The 12,749-nt window shown below is 48.7% G+C and overlaps 1 protein-coding gene across 1 annotated transcript in view; it reads right to left on the bottom strand.

Annotated features, from left to right (window-relative positions):
* Positions 1-12,749, bottom strand: part of PAPPA2 (pappalysin 2) — a 157,045-nt gene that overhangs the window by 100,317 nt on the left and 43,979 nt on the right. Inside the window, exons 3-4 of the mRNA XM_029081125.2 lie at positions 12,487-12,632; positions 527-820 (exon numbers count right to left, since the gene is read on the bottom strand). Of these exons, the coding sequence (XP_028936958.1) occupies positions 527-820; positions 12,487-12,632 (440 nt within the window). The remainder of the gene's footprint in view (positions 1-526; positions 821-12,486; positions 12,633-12,749) is intronic.

Raw genomic sequence — 12,749 nt, 5'->3', positions numbered from 1 at the left:
TTGAGACACACTGGGACCTAGGAGTTTGTAGTATTAGTAATTGTGGCATTGGTTAAGCGCTTACTATGTGCTAGGCACTGTACTAAGTGCTGGGGTGGATAAGAGCTAACTGAACTAATACAAGGCTGAAAACAGGCCCTGTCCCACATGGGGCTCACAGTCTTACACCCCATTTTACAGCTGAGGGAATTTGGGCACAGAGAGTTAAGTGATTTGCCCAAGGTCACACAGCAGACAAGTGGCAGAACCGGAATTAGAACCCAGGTCCTTCTGACTCTCAAGTTCGTGGCTCTATCCACTAGGCCATGCTGCTTCAGCACTGATCTTCCTAAAGACAAAGGAAGCCACCTAAAACAGACACCCTCTCACCCCTTCCTCTGACAGGTGTAACGACGAGACCAAAGACAAAGGAAATATCAGTGAGCAAAAGCAAATTTCCCCTTCCTTCTCCCGCAGGCCTCTGGGACCCTGACATCCCAAAAGGCAACCCTCACTCCCACTTCGGGAGAATGCATGGACCCCTTACCTGTGTAGCTCATGTAGTTGTTGAACGGGGTCCCGGAGAAGTGGTTCTGGCCACATGTGTCATTGCCGGGCTCTGGGTCCTGGCACAGCTTGGTCTTTGGGGTGGGAGCTGTATCGGCACAGAGGTCTCCCGTTTCCATGGATGGCACCGTCTCTCTGCACGGATCATCACACGACTCCCTTTCACTGACCCCTTTGAATATGTGGTAGAGTCCCAGGACATGCCCCACCTCGTGGATCATGATATTGGTATGGCCGGGCATGCCGTAGTAGGCTGGGTTGAGGACCACGCCACCTGCGGTGGGAGAGGGAAGAAACAGATCAAAGAGGGGAGGGGAGAGGGGCCCTTCATCCTCAAACACCACTGCTCCCAACACATCACTAGAGAAGCAGCGTGGCTTAGTGGAAAGAGCACGGGCTTGGGAGTCAGAGGACATGGGTTCTAAACCCAGCTCTGCCACTAGTCTGTTGTGTGACCTTGAGCAAGCCACTTCACTACTCTGTGCCTCAGTTACCTCATCTGTAAAAATGGTGATTAAAACTGTGAGCCTCACGTGGGACAATCTGATTACTCTGTATCTACTCCAGCGCTCAGAACAGTGCTTCGCATATAGTAAGCGCTTAACAAATACCATAATAATAATAACTATCACTGCTATTTAATTTCGGCTTCCAGAGACGGTCCTGATTAATTCTGATCTCCACCGGCACTCTCCACTCACCCTGCTGCACCCAACAATCAAATCCATCAATGGTATTTATTGAGAACTTACTGTGTGCAGGGCACTGCACGACATCCTTGGGAGAACACAATACAATAGAGTTGGAAGACATGATCCCTGCCCTCAAGGGGCTTAAACCAGATTGCAAGAGATCAGAGGCAAGGACAGTGGTGGTAGTACTGGGGAACAAAGAGAAGGGGTGAAGAACTCTGGGTACCCCACCTGCCTCGGTGGGCCTCGGTCAATCAATGATGTTTAGTGAATGCCTCTTAAGTGCCTCTTAATCTCTCAGCTGAACCTGCCTTTACCCCACCCAACATCTCTAGGTAGATGATAGGGAGAAATCAGGCACATGCCCTTTCCTGTCTCATTTCTAAAAGTACAAGATTGATGTCTAATCTATCTTCTGGAACAAGAGTGCAAGTTCTTTGGGATCTAAGGGCTAAAAGCAGCGTGGCTCAGTGGAAAGAGCCCGGCCTTTGGAGTCAGAGGTCATGAGTTCAAATCCCGGCTCTGCCACTTGCCAGCTGTGTGACTGTGGGCAAGTCGCTTCACTTCTCTGTGCCTCAGTTACCTCATCTGTAAAATGGGGATTAAGATTGTGAGCCCCAGGTGGGACAACCTGATTCCCCTGTGTCTACCCCAGCGCTTAGAACAGTGCTCTGCACATAGTAAGCGCTTAACAAATACCATCATTATCATTATTATAATATCTAATACTGCATATGGTGGGAGGCAGTGTGGCCTTGTGGAAAGAGATCGGAACTGGAAGACAGGAAGCACAGGTTTTAATTCCACCTCGGCCACAGGTCTGCTATGTGTGTGGCTTTGGGCAAGTGATTGCACTTCTCTGGGCCTCATTGACCTTATCTGTGTCCTTAGATAGATCGTGAGTCGGGATTGTACCGGAGCTGATCAACCGATCTCTACCTCAATGCTTAGCACATAGTAAGCACTCGATGAATGCCAGAGTTGCCACTGTTGCTACTGTAAACTAGAAATAGTTGGTCATCAACTTCACTTTCTCTGACATTTAGCTGACCAGATCTTACTGTCGGCAGACAAATCGTGGGTGAGTGCTCTGGGCTTCCTGGTACTGTGCTGCCAAATCAGCAAAAATGCTAAAGCTCTGGACCTGTGGGTTCTCCTCCCGGGTAGGCATCTTGTACGCTGCCAGCGAGCAGCACCAGGGTCTGATCTGGGGGCAGATCGTGAGACTAGGCTGCCTGCCTGCCCCCGCCATGACTGAACCGGCCCAGCTGTGGGTGTCCGTGACCGTGCCCAGCCGAGCTGCCTTCGGTTGGATCCCTGAGCTCGGCGGGTGGTATCATTGCTGAATCGATGTCAGTCTGAATGGGCTCTCTCAGCAACTCCATCTTTATCTGTCCTCCCAGAATAGTTTCTTTCAATTACTCTGTCAGGTCTAAACCCATTTCTCATTTTTTTAACCTTTTTTAAATTTGTTAAAAAGATTCCCACGTCACGCAATCTTTTGATTAGAATTTACCCCTGGAGGAAAAAAATGGTTCTTCAAAACCTCCTCCAAGTACAGTCCTTCCAGATTGATCTCCAACCCATCTTTTCATGGTCTTTCTAATTACCAACACATCTACACGTGTCTACACATTTTGCTTTCTAACTTCTTCCCCTTCTTCCTTCCCTCCCAGGGCACAGAGCCAGCCACTGACTAAAGAAAACTTACCAATGCTGAGATGCCCCTTAACTCTCCAACCGAGGTGGGACAGGGACTACTTTGTCTGACCTGATGATCTTGTAACCAACTACCCAGCACTTGGAACATTGTATTATTAATATCAAACAAATTATCTAATGGACAAGACGACTCTGGGCCAGCTGGACCAACCTCCCCCTAGCACTCTGGGGGGGGGGAGGGGGTCTTACAGAGCTGCCCCAGACCTCTAGAACCCTCTCATACTCTCATCTGCAGCACGAGCTGGGGAAGGCTGGCAGGTAGAAGGGGAAAATTAGGATCCACAAAGGAGAGACTCTAGTTTGGGGTCCCAAAGTGGGGAGTTGAAGGAGGGGATAAAGGAAGAGGGACATTGCAGGGGAAAGGGTGCTCCAGTAGGGAGGGTGGAGAAATCAATCAATAGTATCTACTGAGCACTTACTACATGCAGAGTACTATATTAAATGCTTGGGACAGCACATACAATGAAGTGATAGATACGGGGGATGAAGACAGACTTAAATTGAGCTTCAAATTAATCTCCAAGAACCCCCAGCCGAAGAGCAAACATGACATTTCCCTAATGTAGGCGAGATCTGTGAAGGACCTTATGGCTCCTCCCAGTAGGATCTCTTCATTTTAAGTAGTTAATGGAAAGGAAAAGGCAGAAGAGTCAGAATCTGCCAGTCCCCCTGGCAACCCCATGCTGTCCCCGGGAAGTTTGCTCTTGGAAGACTTCAGCTCCAATACATCTGGCCAGGGGATTCTCTTTTGTAGCACTTTAAATGTGGGCTCCAAAATACACAATAATATAGATTTAATAAGGCAGCAATTGCATCTTAATTAAAAACATCGTGACTTGAAAACACACTCACTGATGGAGAACAGATATGTTTTTAATCCCAAATAAGTGGGCACTTTTTTTTTTGCCAGAAGTCATCAGTGCTGAATACATGATAATGGACTTTTTAAATATGTGTGGGCGTGTATATATATTACATATTTTAATATACATGTGCATTAAACTCAAATATTCATATACTTCAGAGGCAGGGTGGCCTAGAGGACAGGACCCAGAACCGGGAATCCAGACCTGAGTTCTACTTAATAGTTCTGCCAGAGACTTGTTCTTTGAGTCTGGATGAGTCATTTACCTTCTGTGGTTTTGGGCGCATCTCCAAACTTTAGAGGGGGCACAGGGAGATCCACCAATAGGAAAATAATTATGACACACTGTGACACCCAAGTGTAAGTCTGACCTGCTGTTCCTGAGCTGGTCAAAGTCCCCCTTCCTTCTAGACTGAAAGCTCATTGTGGGCAGGGAATGTCTCCCCCAAGTGCTTAGTATGGTGCTCTGTACACAGTAAGCACTCAATATATATGATTGATTCCCACAGTTCTCTTCTCTCAACCGGGGGGGGGGGGGGGGGGGGGGAGTGGGGAGTGGAGAGGAGAGGAGAGCCCTGGAGATGGGTCTGGGAAATCAGAAATTCTTGGGGGACAACTTCTGGATCATTAAAGGTTTACAAAGTAACCAGAGTTTCCCACTCATACTAGTAATAATAATAATAATGTTGGTATTTGTTAAGCGCTTACTATGTGCAGAGCACTATTCTAAGCACTAGGGTAGATACAGGGTAATCAGGTTGTCCCAAGTGAGGCTCAGTAGTAATAATAGCAGCAGCAGAATGGTAGTGTTTGCATCTTTTAAGCATTTGATATTCACCCCTACCCTCAGCCCCATGGCCATCAATCAATCATATTTATTGATCACTTACTATGCATAGAACACTATACTAGGCACTTGGGAGAGAATGATATAACAAAATAACAGACATATTCCCTGAATTTATGTTCACATCCATACCTTATATATATATATGAATGTCCACCTCCCACTCAAGACTGTCAGCTCCTTGTGGACGGGGAATGGGTCTACCAACTCTGTTATATTGTACCGTCTCAAACACTTAGTATGGTGCTCTGCACACATGAAGCACTCAATAAATACCTGAACACCCTGACTGAACACCCTGCTTGTGCCATTTCTCAAGTTTCTTTCCAGTAATCTAGCCAGGGCCTAGCAGAAAGGCCCACGCTTTGTGGGGAGAAAGAGAAGTGCAGAGGTGTCTGCTAGAGAAAGAGACAGACAGAAATTCATGCCTAACATACGTTAAAAGCCAGGGTTGGCAGCCATAGAGTGGCAGCTGGCCAGTAGGAGGGAGGGGAGGAAGGAAGGCTGATAAATTCCTCCCCCACTGGAGCTATTTACATTTCCAGACCTGTTGTGCTGGGAGACAGAAGTAGGAGGAGTGGTACCTACAGAGCACCCACTGGATGTAGTACACTTACCAGGTGCTTGCAAGGCCACTGTCCTTCCCACAAGGAACTTACACTCTAATGGGGGAAGCAGACACAGAAATATTGCAAGATGGAAACTGGGCTGTAGCAGGCAAGAGGGGACTTCATTGTGGGCATGAGGGGTCACCTGGGTAATGCCCTCCACGTGCCCCAGCCCTGTTAACCAACTGCTACTTGGGACCTTCTCTGCCTTCCTACTACAACCCAGTCCACACACTTCACCCCTCTAATGCCAACCTACTCACTGTACCTTGATCTCAACTATCTCGCTGCCAACTTCTCGCCCAAGTCCCGCCTCTGGCCTGGAATGCCCTCCCTTGTCATACCCAGCAGTGACTCTCCCCACCTTCGAAGCCTTATTGAAGAGACATCTCTTCCCAAGAAGGCCTTCGCTAAGTCCTCATTTTCTCTTCTCCCACTCCCTTCCCTTCTGACCCTTTACTCACCCCTCCCTCAGCCCCACAGCACTTATGTCCATATCCATAATTTATTTCTTTTTATTAATGTCTGTCTCCTCCTCTAGACTATCAGCTCATTATGGGAAGGGAATGTGTCTGTTGTATTGTTATACTGTACTCTCCCAAGCACTTACTATAATGCTCCACACACAGTAAGTGCTCAATAAATACGCTCGATTGATCGATCAATCAACCATCTCCGAGCTACCGTGTTCTGGGACACACTGTGATGGAGTCCCTGATGGTTGGTGTGTGGCCAACACGCTCTCCATCCCTCCCGGAGTCTCTCGTCCACACGGTCTCTGAGCCCAGGCTGCTCCCCTGACCCTGAAAGCCCATGGCTTCCCCCCCCCAATGGTTGCTGATTTTTAAATTTGACCCGTTAAGACCAATGAGCTCAACAAAGAGCAAGGCTGCCCTCCATACATGTACACACGTACGCATGCCCCAGAGGAGGAAAAGCAGAAAAGGATTAATTTGATTCAAAACCCTTGAAAATGAAGACAAAGTTTTTCAACTTTCAATAAAAAAAAAACACCATCTACTTGAGCCAAAAACAAGTCTGAGTGAAGTAAAGAGGCTTGCAGTCCAAAGAGCTAAAAGGAGGAATGCATGAGCTAAAAAACCCAAAAAACCCAATGATAATAAATGAATTAATGTAACGTTCAAACCCTGGAATAATATCGTGCTGCTGACCACTCCCTCAGATGCACTGAGCCATTTGGGTCTGATCACTGAGGCCGGGAGAGTCCCCAAGGTCTCATATCCCCACCTTCAAGGGGAAATCGGAAACCCTTTCTCCTGGAGAAAAGTTACTGGAGTATGGAGTATAGCACTTGCAAAATCCCCTTTTATCCCCCGTTGCCCCCGGCACTCCCCAAGAAAGAAAAGCCACATCTGTCAGGCCAACGTATCGAGTGAATTGGTACTGGGGAGCCGGGGAGCTTTCCTTCCTACTGAAACACCTCCCTGCCTGACTGCTGCTCCCACTCTCACAGCCCGACTCCTTTCTCGCAAACTAATCAATTGATAAATGGAATTTCATGAGCACTTACTATGTGCCCAGCACTGTACTAAGCACTTAGGAGAGTTCACTGTTGTTGGTAGACATGATCCCTGCCCTCAAGGAGCTTGCAGTCTAACAAAAGGAGCTTTCAGTCTAAAGGCTCTGAAAGGGATCTGGGACCAGAATGAATACGCCTGGGCCCTGGAAAGCGAGACACTGTCTCAGGGTTGTGAGGCAGAAGAGAAAAATTGTCCTTAGAAAGGGCCCCTTTTAGAGTCCTTTGAGTTTCTTGATTAATCTTCCACATTCTCTCCACAAATCAATCTCTCTCTCGATCTCCCCCGCTCCCCCCCGCCCCAGAGTTCTTCATCCCCTCCTTCCAGCTGTTCCTTCTGACAGACCCATCCCCATGGCTTCCGCTGGAGCCTCCTCCCTCCGAACTGTCCAGGGCTCAGGCTCTGGGCTCTCCCCCTCAAAGTGCAGGTGGTGAACCGTGACCGCATGATGCTCTTGCCAGGTTTGGCAGCTGAGAGCGATGGATCCGGGAGAATCCAGCCATTTCCCCATCTCCAGCCTCTTTCTCCTAGAGATGGAACCAAACTGACACAAGAGCAGAGGAAACTGAATTGGTTCCAGAGTGGCAGGGACAAAACGGGAGGGGGATGCAGGGAAGGAGGCAGAAAGAAGTCAACTCTATCCCAGGTTTGGGAAGGCTTGTTAGAGACCCTCCAATCTTCCTTCTCCACTCCTCACTATCCCTCCCTCAGCCCTGATGACCCAGCCCAAGGCTCTGGAAATGCTTGACTCTGGAAGTCATTTTTGTCTGTCCAGAGTGGGTTTTGAATGAGCAGGGCCTCCCTTTAGCGGTTAGCTCTTTGCCACATCTGTGCTCCTGTCTATTGGGAATGCCTGGTCCCGAACCTGCTGCGTCAACATTCATTTTCTTCTGCTCTTTCCCGCCATCACTCAGGGCCAACCATTAAGTGAGGAGGACGCTAGGCCAGGGACAGCCTAAGATGGAGGTCTGTGAGAAGTGAAGCCAGCCATGTGATCCAACAGGCTACAGAAGAGTGATGTGGTGAGCCGGGGAGAAGCCCAAGGCCTGGTCGCTCTTCACCCCTACCTACCCACCCCCCCACACCCACATTTTCAGCTGGAGGTCTTCTCTCCCCTAGTCACGGGAAGAGTGATAAAACTTTGAATCCACTTGCACCGCTTGGGACCATGTGAGCCTTTGTGGTCTTGGGCAGGCCGCTGGCTCTGGAGATCGACCGGCATGACCTGCTTCTGACGATCTTTTGCAGTTATTAAAGATAAAGTTATTAAAGATAATAACTGTGGTGTTTGTTGAGCACTATGTACTGAGCTCTGTACTGAACTTTGGGGAAGAGAGAAGATATACCCTCCAACGTCTAGCTATTAACGTCTTAAGGGGCAGGGATCATGTCGGCTTATTTTCTTTGGATTTTCCCCAGCACTTAACACGATGAGTGGACAAATGGCCAGTCAAACCATGAGCTTGGTCCTATGGTTAAGGGTCACCCACTAAAGGACAGGGCCTTCCGTCATGAAAAAACCTGCCTCGCTTGATGAGCGTTTGACGGCTCTAGTATTGAGAACCAACAGCATTTCTCTGTTATAATAATGTTGGTATTTGTTAAGCGCTTACTATGTGCAGAGCATTGTTCTAAGCACTGGGGTAAATACAGGGTAATCAGGTTGTCCCATGTGAGGTTCACAGTTAATCCCCATTTTACAGATGAGGTAACTGAGGCACAGAGAAGTTAAGTGACTTGCCCATAGTCACACAGCTAACAAGTGGCAGAGCCGGGATTCGAACCCATGACCTCTGACTCCCAAGCCCGGGCTCTTTCCACTGAGCTATGCTGCTTCTCTGTTGTGGGGGAAAGCTATAAAACTTTTTGATTTTCCCAGAAAAGGATGTTCTATAAAAAAAAGACAGGCTTTTAGGGATGAGCTGATTCCGATCAAATAAAAGCTAAGCAGAAATATTTCTGGTGGGTCTGCTCAAAGTTGCAAAGGTAATTTACCCTAAACTCCTGGATCAACTTGTTTACTCCCATATGCATGTGTAAAACACACACTCACACACCACGGGCTAGGGATCATGAGACCTGGGTTCTAATCCTGGTTAGACCATTTGGCCACTATGGAACCTTAAGTGAGTCACTTAACTTCTTTGGGCCTCAGCTTCCTCATCTGCAAAATGGGAATAAGATACCTGCTGTCCCTACCTCTTAGGTTGTGAGCCCAGCAAAGGACAAGAACTGTCTGATGTGATTGTGCTCTGTCTAGCCACCCTTGGCACAGAGTGACCACAAATTACCACAAGTATTACTATTATAATAGTGGGGAGGAAGGAACAGATTTGAGCAACAAATTGGGCAAAGTGAAAGTCTGTGGCCAGCCCCCCGACTCTATCAGTGAGCCATAGAAAGGTTTTAAGAACAAAGACCGGGGATTGGGTGAGGGTTACGGTAGGGTAAATAAACTGGTCGTCAGAAAATCTTCAGGAATCCTATATCCCACTCTCCAATAGAGTCTTCTGGAAGCCTCGAGACTCAATTTTCCTTTTCTACCACACGGCCAGAGGAGCTGGGGATACAGACACTAACTCCCATAATCACCTCTGCCATGGAAACTCAATGGACTGAGGAAAGGCCACTGGCTATAACGACTTTAGAACAGCTCTGTGAAGACATTGTAAAACTTTTAGGGCTGAACATTACAGGCCTGTAAAACTGGAAGGTCGGGGTCTGGTCTGCAGGTGCCTGGGTAATTACTTCCAGTTACTTGCTGAAAAAAATGTGGTCATGCTGTGACTGTGGAGTTTGAAGGCCACTGCCAGCTCAGCGTTCTGTGTGGAAGCCGAGGAAGGGCAGTTGAGGTAGTGCGAGAAAGGGGGTAAGCAAGGAAAGGAGAAAGGGGAAACCGGGTACAAGGGCTGAGTAAAAGAAAAAGGAAGAGAAGAAACACCAAGGCTGTAGGAAGCAGCATCATGAGAAGAAGCAGAGCCTAGTGGAAAAGACCCAAGGTCCTGAGAATCAGAGGACTTGGATTCTAATCCTGGCTCTGCCACTTGCCTATTGCGTGACCTTGGACACACTTTTCTATGCCACAGTTTTGTCTGTTCTCTTCCCCTCCCCGTAGATTGTGAACTCCATTTGGGCAGGGATTATGTCTGATCTGATTATTTTGTATCTACCTCTCTATTTAGAGTACAGTGCTTGGCTTTTTTTATGGTATTTGTTAAGCGCTTACTATGTGTCAAGAACCGTTCCAGGTGCTGGGGTAGATATAAGTTGGTCATGTTGGACACAACACAGTCTCTGTCCCACAGGAGGCTCAGAGTCTAAACAGGAGGCAGAACAGGTATTTAATCCCCATTTTATAGCTGAGGAAACAGACACCAGAAAGAGACACCAGTGACTTGCTCCGGGTCAAACAGAAAACAACTGGCAGAGATGGCCTTAGCACCCAGGTATTCTGACTTCCGGGCCTAAGCTCTTTCCACTAGGTCATGTTGTGTGCCTTATACTGAAGGGTCTCGGCACAGAGTAAAGGCTTTCCGATGACACAAGTTTTATTATAATTACCTTGTTGGAAGAAATGCCAGCTGTTATCGACCCTAACCAAACCCAGTACTCGGGCCAGGTGTCAGCCCCACTCCAGGTCTTTGACGTTCTCCATCCGAGAAGAGGCAGGCATTCTCGGAGGACGACAAGTCCCTGAGATCTTCCTTACTCCCCCCAGCCCATCTCCATCCCCACGCAGCTGCAGACACACTGCACAAAGCCATCAGCAGCCTGCAGGGACGCGAATGGGGAGGCTGCTACTCAAGGCTTACCGCCTCTGGAAACAGAACTGGCTCCCCCGGGCAGCGAGAGCAGGTGAGGCGAGGGGAGAGCGAAGCGGTCCACCACCAAAGAACCCGGGGATTGAGATACGCCTAGAGATACGGCACCACCACAGGGAAGCTGATGACAGCACCTACTCGAGCAAAGGACCGATTTTTATTTTTTTCTTTTGTGGTATTTGTTAAGCACTTACTATGTGCAAGGCCCTTTACTAGGCACTGGGGCAGATACAAGCAAATCGGGTTGGACACAGCATGGATCTCACGATCTCAATCCCCATTTTACAGATGAGGTTGAGGCACATAGAAGGGAAGTGACTTGCCCTAGGTCACACAATAGAAAAGTGGCAGAAGTGGGATTAGGGCTCAGGTCCTTCTGATTCCCAGGCCTGTGCTCTTTTCACTAGGCCATATTGCTTCTCAATTCTGGGGTCCTGGAAGCAGCATGGTCTATAGTGGTGGCAGTGGCATTTACTGACATTTATTTATTTATAAATTTATTAATTTATTTAATGCTACTGACAGTAGCATTTATTTACTTAGGTCTCCAGTGTAAAAATATTTACACTTCGAGTAGTCGAAAAGCTGGCAGAAGTGGGATTCATTACAACATTTCCAGGGAGCATGTCCACCGACTCTGGTACACTGTACTCTCTCAAGCACTTAGTTCAGTGCCGGGCACACAATAAGTGCTCAATCAAAACAACTGATTGGTCAAGACCTGCCGCCTATAAGCTCCTCCTTAGGTCCCCTGGCCACCCTATGAACAGCTCTGAGTTGGAGCTTCCCGGGCACAAGCGCAGGACAAGTCCTCTGGTCCTGCAGCACTCCACCCCATCCTAGGGCACAGAAGAGCCTTCAAGAGGCTCTGGATAGGCTGCCCATGTGTGCCAGCACCAGTCTAATCCAATCAACAGGAGCTGTGGCACTGGGAAGGAGAGATCATCTAACACTTCCCACCCCGCCACACTCTAGTCACCAATTTCCCCACTTCTGGATAGTTCTCAAGGAGCTTCCTGGAGCCACTTCTGGAAGGGTGTGCTAGGAGCAGATGGAAGGATTCAAACTCTCAGCTCCGAGGTTTCAGTCTCGCACCTGGCCCGAGTGAACCGGAGGCATTGGGTGGTAGGGGGCTGCGAGGGATGCCTGCCACCTCCCAACTCCCACTATGTTCTGCTGCAACAAGTGGTCCCATGAGACATTTTGACCACAACGCTGCTGAGCAACAGGGAACATTCCCCCAACAGCATAGGCAGCTATGCCCACACATGAACCCGACTGGGCACATTTCTACCAGGGGCCCCGCTGAACCCCACCAGGAGCATCCCCTGACTTAGGGGTCTGCAGGAACCCAACCTCCATTTATGGGCTAACCCGGTGCTTTAGAGAAATGGGTCCTCAGGGAGACTCAGCCCTTCAGGTCACTGTGGGGTCAGGGGTAGGTGGATTGACTGGATTTAGACCTTGAAATGCTTGTGGGCTTGCTTACCCTCTTGCAAACAAAACTCCCTCCAGAGCAGGACAGGACTCTGCGTTATTTAGAACTGCGATTTTAGCTTAGGCATCGAAAGGCTGGGACCATAATGCCCTTCTCTTTCATTAATGCTGCTCTCCCTTCCCACCCTCATGTCCTACTGCCCACAAGACCCTTTAGGACATCTTTCTTCCATCAACTGGAGTCGAGCCAATGAATGCCTTCTTTCTCTCTCTCCCCGCCACCTCTCCTTCTCCACAGTCCACTTCCCCCTGAGCTATGGAACCCAGCCGCAGTCATACGTGAGCAGTCCTGGTCCATCTTCTCCTCCTGCCCGCCCCAACCCAACCAGAAGCTCCAATGCCCTACTCACCCAGGTGGCTGACTGCCTCCTTATCCCAAGGCCAGGTGGCGGCTCCTGCCAGGTCTTCCCGCACTGAGCTGGCAAAATAGACATTGAGAAAGTGGGTGCTGTTCAGCTGCAGGGCTTCCTTTAGCTCTTTCACACTCATGTATGCCCTGTGGGGGCAACAGGGGAGAAAATGCTTAGTACAGTGCCTAGTACATAGTAAGTGCTTAACAAATATCATAATTATTATTAAAACGGCAAAGCAGCCCATTGGTATCCTGGACAGC

This window comes from Ornithorhynchus anatinus, chromosome 16, assembly GCF_004115215.2.
Source record: "Ornithorhynchus anatinus isolate Pmale09 chromosome 16, mOrnAna1.pri.v4, whole genome shotgun sequence".
Lineage (NCBI taxonomy): Eukaryota > Metazoa > Chordata > Mammalia > Monotremata > Ornithorhynchidae > Ornithorhynchus > Ornithorhynchus anatinus.
The sequence above is the reverse complement of the archived record's forward strand: the minus strand, read 5'-3'. Positions and strand labels throughout refer to the sequence as shown.